The sequence below is a fragment of the Eleutherodactylus coqui genome, chromosome 8 (genome assembly GCF_035609145.1).
Source record: "Eleutherodactylus coqui strain aEleCoq1 chromosome 8, aEleCoq1.hap1, whole genome shotgun sequence".
Lineage (NCBI taxonomy): Eukaryota > Metazoa > Chordata > Amphibia > Anura > Eleutherodactylidae > Eleutherodactylus > Eleutherodactylus coqui.
Window position 1 is genome coordinate 122,883,898 of NC_089844.1, and position 21,176 is coordinate 122,905,073.

The 21,176-nt window shown below is 41.5% G+C and overlaps 2 protein-coding genes across 5 annotated transcripts in view; one reads left to right on the forward strand and one right to left on the reverse strand.

Annotated features, from left to right (window-relative positions):
• C8H7orf50 (chromosome 8 C7orf50 homolog) overlaps nt 1–21,176 on the forward strand; it is a 255,846-nt gene that overhangs the window by 52,296 nt on the left and 182,374 nt on the right. The gene's annotated exons all lie outside the window — the stretch shown is intronic.
• On the reverse strand, nt 1,672–20,539 carry GPER1 (G protein-coupled estrogen receptor 1). 2 transcript variants are annotated; one of them, XM_066577506.1, is made up of 2 exons: nt 20,250–20,539; nt 1,672–3,319 (listed from the first exon to the last, which is right to left on the reverse strand). In XM_066577506.1, the coding sequence occupies exon 2, from the start codon at nt 2,998–3,000 to the stop codon at nt 1,918–1,920; it is 1,083 nt and encodes a 360-aa protein (XP_066433603.1). In that variant the 5' UTR covers nt 3,001–3,319; nt 20,250–20,539; the 3' UTR covers nt 1,672–1,917. The 2 variants fall into 2 exon arrangements, with proteins under 2 accessions (XP_066433603.1, XP_066433604.1); XM_066577507.1 differs by lacking the exon at nt 20,250–20,539 and adding an exon at nt 9,689–9,751.

The following is a 21,176-nucleotide window of genomic DNA, read 5'->3' on the forward strand; positions in this document are numbered from 1 at the left end:
CAGGGTTATGTGATTGTCTGACAAGCACTGGCAGCTCAAACTGTTATGTTGTCCACCATCCAGAGACAGGTGGCACCATTGTTACAGGCCCTTGTGTCTTCCAGAACCATTTCCAGGTGCTTGGCTAAAGGACATTTGGTCTCATGGCGCTCATTATGTGCATTGCGCCCTGGTGGCCAATCTAGTCAACTACACAAACTGTAATATGTCATATGTCAACAGACCAATGAGAAACCGTCAAATTCCCTCTCTTTCAATAGGACAAATCAAGATGATGGAGGTAAAATAGGAATGTTTTTTTTGTCTCTCCTGTATGCCTCTGTGCGCATCCATATCACATTTTACATCAAAGCTAGAGGCGGTACAACACGGTACTAGAGCCTCCATGTCCCAAATATCACATCTTGTATCCAAGCTAGAGGCAGTACAATAGGGTACTAGAGCCTCCATGCCCGTCTGTATCACATCTTACATCCAAGCTAGAGGCGGTACAACAGGGTACTAGAGCCTTCATGCCGCCTATATCACATCTTGTATCCAAGCTAGAGGCGGTACAACAGGGTACTAGAGCCTCCATGCCTACCCATATCACATCCTGTATCCAAGCTAGAAGCGGTACAACAGGGTACTAGAGCCTCCATGCCGCCCATATCACATCTTGTATCCATGCTGGAGGCGGTACAACAGGGTACTAGAGTCTTCATGCCCGCCCGTATCACATCTTGTATCCAAGCTAGAGGCGATACAACAGAGTACTAGAGCCTCCATGCCCACCCGTATCACATCTTGTATCCAAGCTAGAGGCGGTACAACAGGGTACTAGAGCCTCCATGCCCACCTGTATCACATCTTGTATCCAAGCTAGAAGCGGTACAACAGAGTACTAGAGCCTCCATGCCCACCCGTATCACATCTTGTATCCAAGCTAGAAGCGGTACAACAGAGTACTAGAGCCTCCCTTCATGTGTTCAGTTTTCTGCAATAAATTATCCATTTGCTCTGATATGTAATCACTTACTTATATCAACGTTACAATCACACATAAAGTTTCATTCGATTCCGACAACTCCTAGGTGCTTAATAGTTTTTGACAGTGAGTGTACATTGCATTACTTAGACTATGTTCACATCTGTGCTATGCTTTTCACTCTTCTGTTCTATCATAGGAACAGAAACATACAAAGCCAGCCCTGTCCTATGACGGAACCAATCGACTCGGAATGGATCCTGTTGACTGTAATAGGGTCAGTCCGTTTTCCGTCATGTCCTCCTGAGTTTTTTCAAAATTTTGCACAGATCTATGCTATAGGCTCTGAACAGAGCTTCCGACACCGATGGGAACAGAGTCCTATCTTGCAGTGAATTTTAGCCCTTTTTATAGCACAGAGCTGCATTCATAATTCTGCTGGCATCTGACGACAAGATTGTTGACTGTTCACAGTGACGCCACCAAAAGAATTGTGAATGCTGCTCTGACCTATACTACACTGCAAGATCAGAAATGAAATGTATTTACTAAATAAATCCACTTTCTATGCAGGTGATATGTACATACAAACTGCTATTTTGTGTCTTTTACAATTGTTATTGGTGTGTTGCTTTCTTATTTTTTGGCACTTTCCGTAACACAGAGAAAAACCCAGTGAGACCGAATACGTGAGCCAGGATAATTTCTTTTACTTGTCACAGAAATGATGTCAGACATTGGAATTATATAGTGATACATTAAATGTAAAATGTACATTACCCCGATAAACCATTCTAACATTCAACAGTTTTGTATATCCAGCTAACGGGGTGTCGTTCCACCGAACTTCATGACTTGCACCAGGAATGAACTGGAGATAGTCCACAAAGACTCTATTATAGCTGAAATCAGACAGGCACTTAACTCCGCTTAAACAGTTAATTATTTAGTCACACTCCACTATTATATTTGACTTCCGAATGCTCCGTGCTCTCAGGAATGACTGACTTAAGTGACGCTTGACAGAACCTATTGAGGGCAGACATGTTCCTCCTGTCTTTGATGTACAGTCGAAGCTTCTCCCTAAAGGTTTCACCAAGAAAGCTGTAAATCAGGGGGTTTAAACAGCTATTCGAGAAAGCTGCCAAGTTAACAATGTGTCCCGTAAGAGGGTGGCTGTGCCTGAAAGACTCATTGTCTTGTTGGCCATCCGTGTTTTGCAGTAGTCCAATGCTAATAAATACGTTTTCTGGTAGCCAGCAGATAAAAAACACCAAAACAACAACCACAATCATTCTCAGTGCCTTTTGTCTTCTTGGTCTCAGTTGTCGGTGCTTGTGCGCCCTTATCAACACCCGAATAATCAAGGAATAGCAGAGGCCAATAATTGCAAAAGGAATGATAAACCCCAGCGTAATTTCCAACCATTGGATTTCTTTGACATCTGCAAAGCAGAAATGGCCATCCTCCGTATGTTGCACTTGTACCGCCGTGAATGGCAGTAACGTTGCGGATATAGAGGCCATCCAGATCAGCCCGCAGCTTAATCGCGCATGTTCTTTAGTTCGAAATATATTAGATTTCATCACTTTTGTCAGTGCAATATATCTGTCAAAGCTCATCCATGTTAGAAAGAATATGCTGCTGTACATATTGATTTGGAGAAAAAGTGACATGAATGTGCAAAGTATGGTAATGTCATAATATTTCTCATTGAGATTGAAAACTTCAATTAGAGAGTCTGCAACCAAGATGAGGTCGGCAGCAGCTAAGTTGATAAAGTACAAGTCCGGGATGGTCATCTTTTCTCGGAAACGGATGTTTACCACCAAAATCATGATGTTTCCTATAAATCCTATGGGGAAAAGCAAAACTGTGTAGAGGCATGATAACAGGAGCCCAATGAAATAATGCCTGTTGACTTCCAGAAGGCCACCACTGGTTGAGCTCTCATTGCAATAATAGGATTCGTTTAGCTCTAGTAATGAAAAATTGCAAGTGATCGATGGCCTGGCTGTATTGTATGCTTCCATCCTGAGGCTTTAATAAAAGGGAAATTTGTGCAGTAATACAAAATTTGACAGGTTAAGATCCATACTGTGGTCAGCATTAATGGCTTAGCTGTGACCTCTTCGAAGCAGTCAATTACTAGAGATCATTTCTCGTGAGGAGCCTCCTTCCTTTATCAAATTGGAAGCTCGGTAGACAAATAAAAATGTCAGATCACCACAAGTCAAAAGGCATCCTTTATGTTCCTGTACGAAGACCATTTCCACGCCTAGACTGATCTATTGAGTTGACTTGAGTTGACCTACAGTTCTTGGATTCTTCAATCTTTACATTGTGCAGTTTCTGAAAAATAGAATCATTTGTTACTTGAATATACTTTGTTTGCTCAAAGTCACAGAAGTATTAAATATTTACTGAGATGACAGCAAGTCAGTCATGGGCAGTAGGGACCTCAGGCCAAGGTTGTACAAGAAAGCTGGCCATATTGAGGGTTTCAGAGGGATGTTTTCTGAATGTCTTGTCAGTCATGGTTGGTCTATGAAGGTTGTTATCTTAGATGCTACAAGGTAAAACGACAATTCAGACAAAGTGACTAATCAATCTCTTCTGTGGTCTGTGACCTAGTCTGAGCTTCCACTGATGAAATGCAGATCTGTCGTTCAGCCTGAAAGACTGTTCGACTACAGCCAGTGGCAAAATTAAACATGGCAGATCACTTTTTTGACAGGTAACTGCCATCTGTCATGTCTGTTAGCACAAAGTTTACCAAATAAACCTCTTCTGCTGTCAAAAATCTACAGTCCATGGCTATCTTAAAGAGATTGTCTAGGATTACAAAAACATGGCTGCCCTCTTCCAAAAAAAAAGTGTCACTCCTGTTTATGGGTTGTGTGTAATAGTACAGCTCAACCCCTTTCACTGCAATGGAGCAAAGTTACAATACCAGACACAACCCGTGCACGTGGTGTGGTGCTATTTCTAGAAGAAAACAACCATAGTTTTCTAAACTTGGACAGCCCCTTCAAGGCTATGGACAACCGTAGACTGATATCGGGACACCCTAGTTACTTAATCCATGGATTTATGCCAGTTTTCATATTTGTAGTCGGAAAGGAATTTTTTTTCACTTAAATTTGAGATAATTGGCAACTAATTTATAGGTGTTTTGGTTTAGGATTATAGGTTCAATTTGATGAACCTAGGATTTTTTGGACTTTGTCAACTATGTTCATGTGTAATTTTTTCATGTCATAAAAGCTCCTAGATCTTGCAAATGGCACATGAGCAGTGGCCACCATCAAAGAGAGAGATTATGTTTTTCACTTGTGAATTTTACATTATTAAAGCCCATTTACACGTAACTATTGTAGCTCAAAATTCTTTCAAACAACCGAAAATAAGCGATAATCGTTACGTGTAAACGCTGTCATCATGCACTTTTCGTCTGAATGATGATTTTAAGGTGAACTCAAAATCCATCGTTCAGCCGCAGAGAGATAAAATATCTCTCAATAGACTGCATGCTGTGCTCTCGACTGGAGTCAGGAGATTATATCCTATTCCATCAACAGCCCTGATGAGAACAGTGCAGCTGTGTGCACAGCAGGGCGTGTGATTAGTTACACCCTGGGCTCTGCAAACAGCTCCTGGAGCCTCATTTACATGCAAATGAAGAGGATAAAGTGTTAATGGACATTAGTGCCCATTAACACTTAATGCAAGAAGATTGCTAAAATTTTCATTCTTTCAATCGTTTGAAAGATTATCTTTGCGTGTAAATGTGTTTAAAAGAACTTCTTGATTCAGGCTTGACTGTCGAAATGAGCTGTAGCCTTTTCCTTTTTTTTGGCTTGCATTGCGATTTTACTTTGAAAATAATCTCTATTTACATTTATTATTATTAATTATTTTTGGATTTAGTAATCCTCTGTGGCTGTATACAAACACATGTATTTCATAAAATATTTTTGTCTTAATCTCAGAATGCCTGTTTAATAATGCTTCAGCTGCAGCTTGTGTGCCCTGAGAACTAGACCTCTGGTTCCTTGATTCCAAATCAATTGGCTGTGTTGAAGGGGCTATTTATCATCTCCCTCTTTTTATTTGCATGGAACTTGTACTCAATTCACCCCGTTTCTCTTATTTTCTTCTAAAGTCCCAACACAATAAACTCCTTGTTTAATCTTTAACCCCAAATGTCCCTTGGGACCTCTTGGTGGTTTGTTTAGACTGGCTTCCAGTCGTCTGTCATGGGATCTCTCAAGCATAACCGAGAGCAGAATATTTATTAGGAAGTGTTCAGTTGACATGATTTTTATTTTCTAGGTGATCCCTTATTAAAGGTGAACAACTCAAAGAGGAGTATGTGTTCACACAGCATTTTCCTCTAGGTCTCTGGTTCAATCCGAATCCTTAAAAACGGAATTCAGATGGAAACCTGATAGAAACAAATAGAAACCTTGTAAAAAAAAACAAACGACCTAATTGGTCTCCATTTGACAAATGAAAGTCATGGTTTCAGTTATTTTTGAAGGATAAATAGAATAGTGTGGTCGACTACACTGTTCTATTCTTCAAAAATAACGGAAACGAACAAAGACCTTGTGAAGTGCAAACTTGGCTGGTCTCCATTTGGCAATTGAAAGTTTGTGGTCCTTTCAGTTTTTGTGTGACTCCTATTTTTGAGGTTTCAGAGAAAACCCCTCCAGATGTCGAAGAAAATAGGGTGTGTGCAGACTCTTTAGTTGATGACTGCAGTCAACAAGTATATTGCCCTGGTTTTAAATGGGTGGCCTCTGACAAGGCAGCGCTTTCATCTGCTGGCATTATCGTATTCCTAGATATCCCGACAATCCCATTTAACCACTTACACTCACCATTTTTTTATATTGACCTCAAGTATTAGATAAAATTATTTCGTAACTAATAACTTGTTGAAACCTTAAGCCAACAAGAAATAACAAGTTTGACATCACTGATGCGAAAGGTTTTCTGGATCGTTAAGAAAATGAACGTTTTTGGGTATGAGGAGGTATAATAATATTGGTGAATACTAGGTTCTCATGTAGATAGCCATCCTCCAACAGTCAACATCTGATAACAGACTGGTGTATTTGCTACAAAGGCATTGCATGGCCAGCTAAACTCTAATGTTCCTTTTACACGGAGCGATTCTCCTTTGCCCGAGCGAATGAGCTGATGACGTCATCACCAGTTCGTCCACGCTTGGGCAGCATGTTCAGACTGCACGATTCTCACTTTTTGTTCAGTGTTTAAACTGCCCGACAAGTGAACGAGCCGGCAATGATTTTTATGCTGGTCGAAACTGAAGGATGATCGAGAACCTCACGATTCTTGTTCTTGGGGCACTACTAAGTTGGTTGCGTTTCAACTGAACGATTATCATTTAGTTTTGCTCGTGTGAGCTAATTCTCTGAGCGATTATCGTTCAGTCTAAATGCAGCATAAGGGGCCTCTTATATGGCCTGATGATCAGGCAAGAAATCTCCTAGGAAGGTTCGTTTGCCTGCTCATGGGGCCAAGTCATGGTCCTACTGATCACCTGAAGAACTAGCAAATGCTTGATGATTATGTGATTGCATCTTTAATGTGGCACCAGAAATCATTGTTGCTGGCATGCTGGCAGCACATCTTCCCTGTGTGAATGGGGTATGTCCTGCTGTCAATGATGATACACCGCTGCCGGCAACCATTTTTACTTGAATACGAATACCAAGATATCCAAGGGCGGCTACAAACACTGATGGCGAAATGCCCAAGATTGTTCATTCACCATAGAGCCTGAATTGGCTTGTGTAAAGGCCAGGTCAATGAGTGCCAGTCTTATTGATTGGTGCTAGTCATTGCCACCACATCTAGAAAAGTAATAGGACATTTTAACCTCCATGTTATGGCCACAGTTCTCCGACCCCCTTCTACTGAGCTGAATTTAGAGCAGTGTAGGGTTCTACAGTGTCATATGTTTGTTTCAGGAGAATGTACGGGTATTGCAGTCCCGATACGCACTCCTATGGCTATCTCAACCTGGTCTATGCCAATTTTACCCCATCCAATGCCTGCGATACCGTGGGTATGGAATTATGCCCACTTCATGTAAATAAAGTGTTATTCTGTATTGGGTATAGAATATTCTATAACAGCAGTGCTTGACCTCTTGACAGCCTGTTTTTTAGTGCTCACCGTCTTCTTCATTCTACATTTTCTTATTGCGGTCTCCTGAGTGAATGCGGGATGCCAGATGCTCCATTGTTAGGATAAGTGTGTCTGAACATATGTGCATGTACATGAATGGGGCGGTGTGTACACAGCTCAATGTTTGACTGTTCTCAGTTCAAGGTTTCCATTTAATATTTGTGCATATTTTTCACCTGCTTAATGTGATGCGAGATATCTTTATATTGGATTATCGTCAGTAACGTTATGACATAATTGGGTAATTAGGAGATTAAAAGCTATGTGCAATTCGGATCCTTGTTTGATGATTGCATTTTATGAAGAGTAATGTTCTTGTTTTACATGGTTCATTGTAAATTAGCAGGCTACCAAATAGTTACATCCAGTAAGAAAATGTCATTAGGTCAAACTCAGAAAATCAAATCGTGCACATGGTGTACGCCATGCAGATGCCGGGGGAGGAGTGGGGATCTCTGAATGCTGCAGCAGTGTCCTGACAGAACTTGAAAGTGAATGATAGAGCTTGATGATCTGCTTGCTTCCAGGTTGGTTCTTCAGAGCTGGGAAGGAAACTTAACGGGGGTCCTCTTACTACTGGGGCCACTAAGGGAGGCATTATTACTACTGATGCCACCAAAGGAGGCATTATTACTACTTATGCCACAAAAGAAGACATTATTACTACTGGAGCACCTAAGGGAGGCATTATTACAACTGGAATCAATAAGGGAGGCATTATTACTTCCTAAGCCACTAAGCAAAGCATTATTACTACTGAAGTCACTAAGGGAGCCACTATTACTACTGGAACCACTAAGGGAGGCACTATTACTATTGGAGTCACGGAGGTAGGCATTATTACTACTGGAGCACCTAAGGGAGGCATTATTACTACTTAAGCCACTAAGGGAGGCATTACTACTACTGGAGCACCTAAGGGAGGCATTATTACTACTGGAATCAATAAGGGAGGCATTATTACTACTAAAGCCACTAAGGGAGGCACTATTACTAGTGGAGCCACTAAAGGAGGCACTATTACTAGTGGAGCCACTAAGGGAGGCACTATTACTAGTGGAGCCACTAAGGGAGGCACTATTACTAGTGAAGCCACTAAGGGAGGCACTATTACTAGTGGAGCCACTAAGGGAGGCATTATTACTACTGGAGACACTAAGGGAGGCATTGCTACTACTGGGCTCACTAAGGGGGCACTATTACTACTGGTGCCACTAAGGGAGGCATTATTACTACTGAAGCCATTAAGAGAGGCATTATTACTACTGAAGCCACTAAGGGAGGCATTATTACTACTGGAGCCACTAAGATGCTATTACTACTGGAGCCACTAAGGGAGGCATTATTAGTACTGGAACCACTAAGGGAGGCCTTACTACTACTGGGTTCACTAAGGGGTCAGTATTACTACTGGGCCACTAAGAGAACACTCTTACTACTTGGGCTACTAAGGGGGTTTCTATTACTACTAGGATCACTAAGGGAGCATTACTGCAACTGGGGCCACTAAGGGGGGCATTATTACTATGGTAACCGCTAAAAGGGGCACTATTACTATTTGGGTTACTGAGAAAAAGCACTGTTAGCGCAGGGGCCACTGAGAGGGGGGTACTATTACTAAGAGGGGCATTATTACTATGGGGACCACTAAAGGCGGTACTGTTACAATTGGGGCCACTGAGAAAGAGCACGGTTAACACAGAGTTCACTGAGAGGGAGAACAATTACTATTGGGGCCACAAAGAGGTGGCACTATTACAACTGGGGACTCTGGAATAACTAGCAAAATCATTTGTGCTAACCACTCCCCTAACTACATTCCCTTTTACCTTGGCCTGTATTTTACATGAGTATGCTCACCTTTTGAGAGCACATGGTTAGGAGTCTCAATGGCGTATAATGCAGAGCAATGGGCACTCCATGTACAACCGTATTGTGTCTTTGTTCAGTGCCAGAATACCTACGCCCTACAGCTTGTGAAGAAACATGGAAACCTTTGCATGAAATCTAATTTATTTGTCTGTACTGTAGGATCCATAGCAATCTATGAGCAGCACATTACAGATCTGTGCATTTCCCATAATGACTCCACTTCTCCTTGTTGCTATCAATCCACTGATAAGCTATAGTGCTGATAATCTGTTTTTCAGTGGAAAGAAAGTGATTTATTTCTTACTGATTTGTTCTACAGTTATTGTCTCTTGTACACTGAACCTGCATGTAGGTGCATTTAGTTCTTGCAGCTCTGCAGTGCAGAGCTATTACCTTTATCTAATAGGACATCTGATTGAGCATGCCACAATTTTGGTTTGATTTGGTACAGACTATGGCAGTATAGGGTATCTCAAAAGTCTGGAAACGCCTATATAGGATGAAAAAAGGTTGGCAGACAATGATCCAATTTTGCATACAAACTGTGGGGGAAGGGAGAAACTTGTTAGGCCATGTCACCAAAAGAACAGACATTTTGAATGCCGCCATCTTGCATTCAACTCTTACTTTTCCAATCGGAAGGTAGGTGTGTGATATATCAAACTGGCAGAGAATTGGACCAGAAAACCAATGGTGTGCTTAGTTTTAACATAACTGGATTTGTTCTTCTGTTAACACAGTGATGTTCTTCATTACAAGCAATGTGAATGATGGCAGTCTGTTAAGTAGAACACGTTGAGATTGTGCTTATTTCAGGTGAACAAAGCGCATGTGAGATTACTGCAGATTTCAATGAATGCCACCCAACCAGATGATCTATTAACCACAGCGCAGTGGCCAAACTTCTTTCTAAATTCCAAGAAACGAGTTCTGTCGCTGATAAACCGAAATCAGGATGACCAAAAACTGTTACTGATCAACCATCAATAGCTACTGTTATGGGCTCATTCAGCGAGTGCCCCCATCATAGGACTCGTCTGTCTCAAGAATTGTGGGGTTAGTCATGTCTCCATACAGCGAATTCTGTCTACACATAAATGGCCTCCCTACAGATTGCAGATGCGACGAGATCCGATGGAGGACGACCCAGATCATCGGAGAGAATCTGCAGGATGGGTGACGTAGCAACTTCAGATAAACCTTTGTTTGCCCTGTCAGATGCTGTTCAGTAATGAAGGGAATTTGGGAAGTCTGGTTGAGTCACGTTGGTTGAAATATTCTGTGATGACATGTGCTTCATTCACCTGACAGAACGATGATCTCAACACGTCCTGCTTGAGATAACGCCATCATTCACATTGCCTGGAATCAAGAAAAATGACTGTTTTAACATGAGAACGATTAAATTTACGTTAAAATGAAGCACACCAATGTTTTTCTGGTGAAATTTTCTGCCAGTCTGATATATCATACAATTACCTTCCCACTGGAAAAACTAGAGTTGAATTCAAGATGGTGGCATTCAAAATGGCCGACATGTTAGTGACCTGGCCTAAGAAGTTCCCTTTTCCCCCGAAACTCGTATACAAAATCAGATCAGTGTCTGCCAAACCATTTTCATTCTATATGGACTTTTCCACACTTTTTAGACACCCTCTATAACTTGGTACCATAAAGACTTCTATAGCTTCCATGTTACAATTCCATACAACTCTGGAAATTGTGTCAAGCTGTATTACAGTTGTGTGCATGGGCCTGATCTCTACTTTTGAAGTGTTTAACAATAACCTGGCGTATTTGGTGCAGCTTATAAGGAAGGGAGGGGATTGGTATTGTTCTTTAGTAAAGAGGAAAACATATTCAGGGTAAGTATTAAAAATAACATGGGAATTGTCAGTGCAGTTGTTTGAATGCTTAGAGATAGGTGTGCATCTATACAATAGTGGAATAGAACACTTAACATTCCGTCCGAAGCTAAAAATATAGGAAATGGGGCTCTTAAGGTTGCCTTTAGCCTCAGTTGGCCTCACCCCTATGCATTGTGCACTGTCATTATTCTTGTATTCACATGAAACATGACAGAGATGTAGCTAAAGATATCACATAGCACTGCAAACTTTAGAAATCAGATACACAATAGAACAAGATTTCTCACAATGTTTTTGGCACGTTATGTATTAGACCCCCGTCCCTGAATTAAATATGGCTAATAAAAGCAAAGCACAGTATAAAAATATGTACTTTATAACAAACTTTGGGGTGACTGTTATATTCATGAGTACTTTGCACCTCCTTGGGTAACTAGTAGGTGGAAACTTTTATAGCTTGTTACTGTTTTTAGAAACTAAAATCGGAACTTTCGAAATTTTGCTAATTTGACCCCTACCGGGCAACATGCATAAGATAGTGATTGGCTGCAATGTGGATTGCTCACATGAACGATCTCACCAGCAACAAGTATAATTGAACTTTTTAAAAGGGTTTTCTGGGCAAAAATTATTGATGACCTGCCCTCAGGATAGTCCAGAAAACTTTCCAAGATGCATCCTAGAAATAAAAAAAAATCACCTTTTTTTCCTCTAGCATAACGATAGAATAAATAGGATTTTTGGTGCACCTAGGATACGGTCTTTGAAAGGTTCTGTACTGTGCGCTACCTGTGGATTTCAGGGTGTATTGACTGTCATCATTTCCCACAAACATTCAGAAAGGAGCGCTGCTTGCTGTTTCCCTTACTTCTATCCTTAGGAAAAGCTATCAATAGTTAATTGCCAAGGACCCGCCACTTAGAACCACCGCAATCACTTGATCGCCTGGCCCGCTGTCAGTGCAGCTTGGCTGGACGTCATCATCGGGAACAGGAGTGGAATGCCAAAGTCGGCTTCACTCTCATTGAAATTATTGGGGGCTGAAGTGATTATTAAACATCCAGCACTTCCATCTCCGACACTGGGCATGGACCTAGAAGTGTAATAGCCACTTCAATTATCATTCATTACAACGGGTGTGAAGCCAGCTAGGGCACTTCCGCTCATCTCATAAGACGCACGACTGGCCTGCTGCATTGGGAATCCCCTGAGGACAAATCATTAATCGGTTTTGCCCAGAAAACTTTTTTTTAAAAAAACTGCCCTCCTGGAGTTTTTTTTAAAAATTACAAAACATAACCTTTTTTTGCCCTCTGCACAAGGGCGAAAATTCTGCGGCGGGATTTCCCGCAGAATTTTCGCCCGTGGAAGCTGCCATAGGATTGCGTTAGAAAAGGCAATCCTAGGCAGACAGCCGCGATTTGCCCTCGTATAATCACAGTGGCCCGCACAGAAATGTCACTCCCGTGCCGCCAACTCCGCTCTGCGCATGCGCCGGCAGCCGGCACATCAAAAAGCCGGAGCTGCGGGAGAGGTGAGCGCCACACTGGTCCCTGCAGGGGCTCGGGTCGGCCTTATTCTTGCCACTAACTTCCCAGTGTCGTTCAAACTTGAAAATGGGCATGACCATTCATTAGGTCTTAAATAGGAAGAGTAAAGGGGTTGCAACTTGATTATTCAATTCTAAGCACGATTTTTTGCACACACACTACCTTCAGGTCGTGGAGCCGTCCTAAGCAGGTTTCATTTTAGAAATTTATTGTCCAAGCGCGGTAATTTGCGATCAAAACGTGAATCCTGGAGATTCAGTATGTAAATAGGTAAAGTAAAGGGATTGCAACTTGATTATCTACCTCACCTCTGTGTATATACTGAGGAGAATCCAGCTTACCTCGATGTGTATATACTGAGGAGAATGCAGCTTACCTCTATGTGTATATGCTGAGGAGAATCTACCTCACCTCGATGTGTATATACTGAGGAGAATGCAGCTTACCTCTGTGTATATACTGAGGAGAATCTACCTCACCTCTATGTGTATATACTGAGGAGAATCCAGCTTACATCTGTGTATATACTGAGGAGAATCTACCTCACCTCTATGAGTATATACTGAGGAGAATCTACCTCACCTCTATGTGTATATACGGAGGAGAATCTACCTCACCTTAATGTGTATATACTGAGGAGAATCTACCTCACCTTAATGTGTATATACTGAGGAGAATCCAGCTTACCTCTATGTGTATATACTGAGGAGAATCTACCTCACCTCTATGTGTATATACTGAGGAGAACCTACCTCACCTCTATGTGTATATACTGAGGAGAATCTACCTCACCTCTATGTGTAAATACTGAGGAGAACCTACCTCACCTCTATGTGTATATACTGAGGAGAACCTACCTCACCTCTATGTGTATATACTGAGGAGAACCTACCTCACCTCTATGTGTATATACTGAGGAGAATCTACCTCACCTCTATGTGTGTTTACTGAGGAGAACCTACCTCACCTCTATGTGTATATACTGAGGAGAATCTACCTCACCTCTATGTGTATATACTGAGGAGAACCTACCTCACCTCTATGTGTATATACTGAGGAGAATCTACCTCACCTCTATGTGTATATATTGAGGAGAATCTACCTCGCCTCTATGTGTATATACCGAGGATAATCTACCTCGCCTCTATGTGTATATATTGAGGAGAATCTACCTCACCTCTATGTGTATATATTGAGGAGAATCTACCTCGCCTCTATGTGTATATACCGAGGATAATCTACCTCGCCTCTATGTGTATATATTGAGGAGAATCTCCCTCAGCTCTATGTGTATATACTGAGGAGAATCTACCTCACCTCTGTGTATATACTGAGGAGAATCTACCTCACCTCTATGTGTGTATACTGAGTAGAATCTATCTCACCTCTATGTGTATATACTGAGTAGAATCTATCTCACCTCTATGTGTATATACTGAGAAGAATCTACGTTACCTCTGTGTATATACTGAGGAGAATCTACCTCACCTTTATGTGTATATACTGAGGATAATCTACCTCACCTCTATGTGTATATACTGAGGTTAGAACCTGCCTCACCTTTATGTGTATATATTGAGGATAATCTACCTTACCTCTGTGTGTATATACTCAGTAGAATCTACCTCACCTCTATGTGTATATACTGAGGATAATCTACCTTACCTCTATGTGTATATATTGAGGAGAATCTACTTCACCTTTATGTGTATATACTGACGAGAATCCACCTCACCTCTATGTGTATATATTGAGGAGAATTTACCTCACCTCTATGTGTATATATTGAGGAGAATCTACCTCACCTCTATGTGTATATACTGAGGATAATCTACCTCACCTCTGTGTGTATATACTGAGGATAATCTACCTCACCTCTATGTGTATATATTGAAGAGAATCTACCTCACCTCTATGTATATATATTGAGGAGAATCTACCTTGCCTCTTTGTGTATATACTGAGGAGAATCTACCTCTCATCTATGTGTATATACTGAGGAGAATCTACCTCACTTGTATGTGTATATACTGAGGAGAACCTACCTCTCATCTATGTGTATATACTGAGGAGAATCTACCTCACCTCTATGTGTATATACTGAGAAGAATCTACCTCACCTCTATGTGTATATACTGAGGAGAATCTACCTCACCTCTATGTGTATATACTGAGGAGAACCTACCTCACCTCTATGTGTATATACTGAGGATAATCTACCTCACCTCTATATGTATATATTGAGGAGAACCTACCTCACCTCTATGTGTATATATTGAGGAGAATCTACCTCACCTCTATTTGTATATACTCAGGAGAACCTACCTCACCTCTATGTGTATATACTGAGGATAATCTACCTCACCTCTATGTGTATATACTCAGGAGAACCTACCTCACCTCTATGTGTATATATTAAGGAGAACCTACCTCACCTCTATGTGTATATATTGAGGAGAATCTACCTCACCTCTATTTGTATATACTCAGGAGAACCTACCTCACCTTTATGTATATATACTGAGGAGAACCTACCTCACCTTTATGTATATATACTGAGGAGAACCTACCTCACCTTTATGTATATATACTGAGGAGAATTTACCTCACCTTTATGTATATATACTGAGGAGAATTTACCTCACCTTTATGTGGGTATACCCGGCTTCACCCGAGTTACTTTTGTACAGGTGTTTATCTGTTATCCGCACGGAAAATTGTAAGAAGTTGTGGTTACTTAAGAAGAACCGAGAAATACAATATGTTCACCATTGGTAACGCGGCGCACCATGCATATACACATAATTGATAGAAGAAACATCAATCATAATCAGACATGCACATGGAGGTCCGGCTGTGTATCATAGACTGGAGCCAGGATCCATCCATTAATCACAAGGGCCTTCCATTTCCAGCTCTTCAGATATAATTGGTAGGTCTGTCCTCGTAATGTTGACTGTATTCAGAATGATGAAATGCAGAGGGGAAGATTCCTCACATACTGTCTCCATACTCCTCTATATTAATATATATGTAGAGCCGGGCTAGACAGATCCCTGGAGTCAGGTAGCCACGTGAATAAATATTTGCTGCTGGCGCTTATCATCTATCCACGGTTATGAAAGCTCTTATTAATGGTCACTAAAAAGTCGAATACGCTCCTGGAATGATTTAGCAAGCTGCTATGGTCTACGCCGGTGACACACAGCCAGATTGTGGCCACCGTTTTGCATCCATTATACGGAAGTGCATTTCAGCCTGACTGTCGGTCTCCTGACATGAACTTGGAGTACCATAGGGATGTATGATGCCTGGAGTTCAGGTCAGGAGACCCGCGGTCAGGCTGTAGAGCACATCCGTATTATGGATGCAAAACGGTAGCCAAAATACAGCGGTGCGTCACCAGCCTAAGGTTGTATGCAGATATACATCGCCGTTCACTTTCCTGTACCAGCAGAAGCGCTTATGTTATACTGATGTTCTACATATTTTACATTCTGGGAAAATCAGCGCATTCACAACGGGGAATGAGATATCGGTCCAAGTAACTCGGACCCATATTGCACTTGCAGGCCAGCGATTTTCTACGCAAGTGCAATGGGTTTTTAGAGAAAAACACATCTATCACGGTTTATTTACTTTTCACTGTAATTACACATGAAAATCCACAGTGTGAATACAGCCTTAGGCCATTATTGTGGATTCCACGATCGCCGTACACATGGACAATTCGTGGTAAAACGCGGGCATTAAAAGGCATGAACTTTCGATTATTTTCCTTCACACTTGCGCAGACGAATTGCATATTCCACGAGTAGAAGAAAAATTACAGCATGCTCTATTTTGCAGTGGAATCCACGTGGACAGCCTCCATTGATGTCAACGGAGGCCGTCCAACCCGCAGCCCATACGCAATGAACATCATGTATGGGCTGCGGGTATCCGTCATCGCTAAGCAACGGCACGGCAAATGCAAACAAAGAAAACTATACTACGCGTGACCGACGGCGAGCCGCCACGGTCATCCGCAGTACAGTTTAATGAGGTACGCAGGGTCACCGGCCTGGCTCGCAGCCGTAATCTGCTGCTGGCCTATCGCATGTGGAATCTGACTCTTTCGTGTGCGCTCGACTTAAGGCCGCGTTCACATCTACGTGAGGGTATTCCATTTTCTTCCTCCGTTTTGGGAGCAAGAAAGGGGACTTCCGTGGCCTAACGGAACTGAACGGCGTTGAATGGACCCCATTGACTGCAGTGTATCCCGCTCCCTGATAACAGGCTGGGTATGAGGAACAGAGCGGTCGGATGTATAACAGCCAGGCGCGCCGAGCAGAGAACAGCTGGATGCAGAAGACAAGTGGGGCCACTCCGCTTGTCTTCTGCAACCTCCACTCAGAGCGCTCGGCTGTATAACAGCTGGGCGCTCCAAGCGGGGAACAGCTAGATGCAAAAGACAAGCGGCCCCGCGTGTCTTCTGCATCCTTCGCTCAAACCGCAAGGTGATCGCTCAACATCTGAGCGATCATCTTATGCTGTAAAGAACACAACGATTATCGCTCTAAAGTCGCCCAAAAGACATCTTTTGAGCGATAATATTTACACAGGCAAGCACCATATCGGTCTGAGAAGCTCTGACCAATATTGTGCTTATATTATAAACGTGATTACCCGCGATTGTGATGCATTTTGTGAGGAGCATTGCTGCACATGTGGTTTTCATGTGTGTGAAAATTGCATGTTGTTTCAATAGGAAAAATAAAAAAATCCTATCTCACTCACACGGAAATTGCATCTGTTTGCGAATGTGATTTTCTTCTATAATGAGCGATATCGACCAAAAATAGAACATGCTGTGATTATTCTATCTCAGACCCTCAATCAGAGAGAATTGCCCGTATGTATAAACACGTAGTACATAATGGGTCATACTCTCGTGCACATTCGTCCATATATAGCACGGAATTCGCGCACGGTAATCGCCTGTGTAAATACGGCTTGTTTGAGGTTTTGGATAAAAAGCCCAAACTATGCTAAATATTTGGGCAGATGGGATACATTGTATGGGGATTAGCGCAGTATATAGTGCTTTAAGGATTCTGCAGGGTACAAAGTATAAGACGAGATCCGTGCAGCTGATACAGATGTTATCGACCTGCATGCAATTGGTATTATCAAGTAGATAGGAGGTTAGAGACTGTTATCCCGACCTCTTATTATCAGACATTTCTGAAATTAAATAGTGTTTGTTGCTACATACATGGATTGTGCATTAGTAGCTCAACCTCTAGCAGTCAGTGGCACAGCAACGGTTTGAGGACCAGAAGCTCCAGCATGTCCTAACTGGTCATTCTGGGAAATGTAGTACTGCAATTCCTGACCCTTGGTGATGTAATCATTACACCTATACGATAAACTACACAATATCTATCCCGTATCGGATCCTGTGACCCTAAGCAAGCAAATGTATTTTGGTTATTAAAGTTATTCCAGGTGGACAGATGAACTTGACATCAGTAGAAGTTGAACTTTAGTAATAATAAAGGATCGGGTCTGATATATTTTATTTTATTTTTATTTTAGTTCAAAACGGCACTGTGTATGTTTTATGCAGGTTTGGAAAAAAATGCTGCAAAGTTACAATTTTTTCAGAAACAGAAGGAGTCTGATTGACCCCAGATGTATTTCGCAGCAGACATCCAGCCAATGTCATTAACATCTATCTTTAGTGTAAAGAAGAACAGGGGGTCCTGGAAGTGATGATCTGGCCCCACAGACCTCTGATATCAGCATCATCCAGTCTGTCTGGGTTCTCCAAAATGTTTAGAACAACCTCCCTGCCGAGTTTCTTCAAAAACTGTGTGCAAAAGTACCTGATGCTGTTTTGCAGGCAAAGGGCGGTCACACCAAATATTGATCTGATTTACATTTCTGTTTTGTTCACTCACTTTGCATTTTGTTAACTGACCCCCAAACTATTTTCACTTCTACTATTTAAAGCATTCTTTTCCCCACCTGCCTAAAACTTTTGCACATTACTGTAATTGCTATCGATTTCCATCGGTCGGAAACAATTCATTAGGCTGTTTGCTATCGGATTGATAAAGTGACCTCCACCTATATGGACTTGCTGAGCGTATTGATGAAACATCAGAATGGTTTTCTTGTAAATGTCACCTTACACCTTCACTAAGGAGGCGTTACAACTTGATGAATCAGATGAAGGTCAGAAATGTCCTAATTTAAAGCGGTGTATCTTGTTGCTGGTTCTAAGTTTTATCATGCAGTGGCATTAGGAACAGATCAATGAATTGCCATTGATGACCTGTGATGATTATGTTAGCAGCTGCCCACCCCTTATAATAATGGTTGTATTTTTTAGTTGATTTGATTAGATTATGACAGTTTGTTTGGTTATTATGACTGTTTTATGTGTTCTATATGGAACAGTCACAGAGAGTACTATGTAAAGGTTTCAGGCAGGTGTGGGACAAGATTCTGCAAAGTAAGAATGCTTCCAAAAATCGAAGTCAGACGCCTGCTAATTTATTCAGCTGCAGGACAACGACCCCAAACATGCAGTCAATGTCATTAAGAAATATCTTCAGCATAAAGAAGAACACGGAGTCCTGGAAGTAATGATATGACCCCATAGACCTCTGATAACAACCATCATCATCCAGTCTCTCTGGGATTACATGAAGAGACAGAAGGATTTGAGTAAAGCTGACATTTCCAGAAGATCTGTGGTTAGTTCTCCAAGATGTTAGGAACAACCTCCCTGCCAACGTCCTTCAAAAACTGTGTGCAAGTGTACCTGGAAGAACTGATGCTGTTTTGAAGACAGAGGATGCTCATACCAAATATTGATTTGATTTACATTTCTCTTTTGTTTATTGACAAAAATCGAACTATTACTGTGTTTCCCTAAAAATAAGTCAGGGTCTTATATTAATTTTTGCTCCAAAAGATTTCACTTTTTTACATGTATAGCTGCCTGGACACTATTTACATTGACTTTTTTAAATAACTAACTAGGGCTTAATTTTGGAGTAGGGCTTATAGTTCAAGCATTCTCAAAAACCCTGAAAAATCATTCTGAATCCTCAAAACTCCTGAAAAATCATGCCAGGTCTTATTTTGGGGGTAGGTCTTATTTTCAGGGAAACAGGGTATCACTTCTATTTTTTAAAGTATTCTAACTTTGCAGTATATGTTTTTTCAACACCCGCCTAAAACTTTTGCATAATATTGTATGTCACAAATAATATCCCTAACGAGCCTCAAATCAAGGGCGATCATTTTCATTGCGTTATTGGCTGCATGTATAATTGCTGGCTTCTCCCTTGTCCCAACTGTAATAGCCAAGGTGTAAGCAGAATAACAAGTGGCTGCGTGGTGCAGAACATCTAAGGAATATGACTTGGATCAGTTTAAACTGTGTGGATACCTTGCAACGTCTTGAAGATTGCAATTACCATGTAGTATAAGTAGTTCCTATACGCTGCAGGCAGAAGTTTATCTTCCTCTTTTGGAAGCTCCTTCTCCATAATATGTAGTATACATTGGATTTGCTCATTCTACAGCGTGCTTTACAAATGGGTAATGAGGTCAGTGGCTCTACAGGCTTCCTTTACAATAATTTTCTACAGATAACAAGAGAATGGCGAGGCTGTAGTATCAAGTAAAGGGTCACCTGTTACCTCCTTAAACACAAGAGCCCTTCCCTGGACCCCCTACATAGAGCACCCGGCAGATCAGTACATAGTTTACCTTTCTGTCTTTGCATCTCCTCTCATGTTCCTTGTCAGGTATCCAGCAGATCCTTACAAGACATCCCAGACCACAAGTGCTGAGGCTTCTCTGCTCTCTGCCTTATAGCGCATGTTGCAGAGGTGTCACCTATTTGTATGATTCAGTAGCACTAAAAAAAACTTGATGGGACATTCGGCTGTAATAGAGACATCTCCTTCTAGATGACGGGGATTTTAGGAGCAGTGTGGAGGAGTTCATTCCTTATGTCCTTGGCAACAGACTGGTGCTTCATAGATTCCCAGGGTTGTTCTAATTTGTGTTTGGTGGAAGCGCTGCTGAACCGGCTTCCTTTAAAGGCTATGGTTAACCCTTCCTCTGCCGGCTGCAGACAGCTCTGGTTTCCAGGCATGTCACAGATTCCTGGTTGGAGTTTCAGATTGTCTGTGATACTTTGCATTCATTTTGGTTTGTTATAGCTCTCATCGTGCATTTGCACCCACTTTTTAAGATAAAGTCTTCTCAGTAACAAAAGACACACACACATACATGTGTGTGTATGTATGTGTGTGTATATATATATATATATATATATATATATATATATATATATACACATACATACATACAGAGAGAGATATAGTAGTCATGCTTGTGCACATAAGATCAAAATAAATGATATGGGTAATTGTGTGACTTCTTATTGTTTACTTTGGTACTTGGCTCATACTGTGCATTCTTGATTTTTTTTTTCATTCTCTGTTCTCTCATTCCTTGGCTCTCATCTTTTCTAGTTGCTGGCCTTTAAATGATTCTACTTTATTTCACAGCTCCCGGTTCGGTCGTCTTCTCAGTCAGGGTTCATTTTCCGCTCCCAATTCCTTTGTATACACTGTTTCTTTTCACATGTCTTCCTCTCTATTCTCTCCCTCCTCTGTAAGCTCATTC

What these genes read in the sequence shown, in the direction of transcription:
- GPER1 (XM_066577506.1), bottom strand. Translation starts at nt 3,000, where the DNA reads ATGGAAGCATACAATACAGCCAGGCCATCGATCACTTGCAATTTTTCA.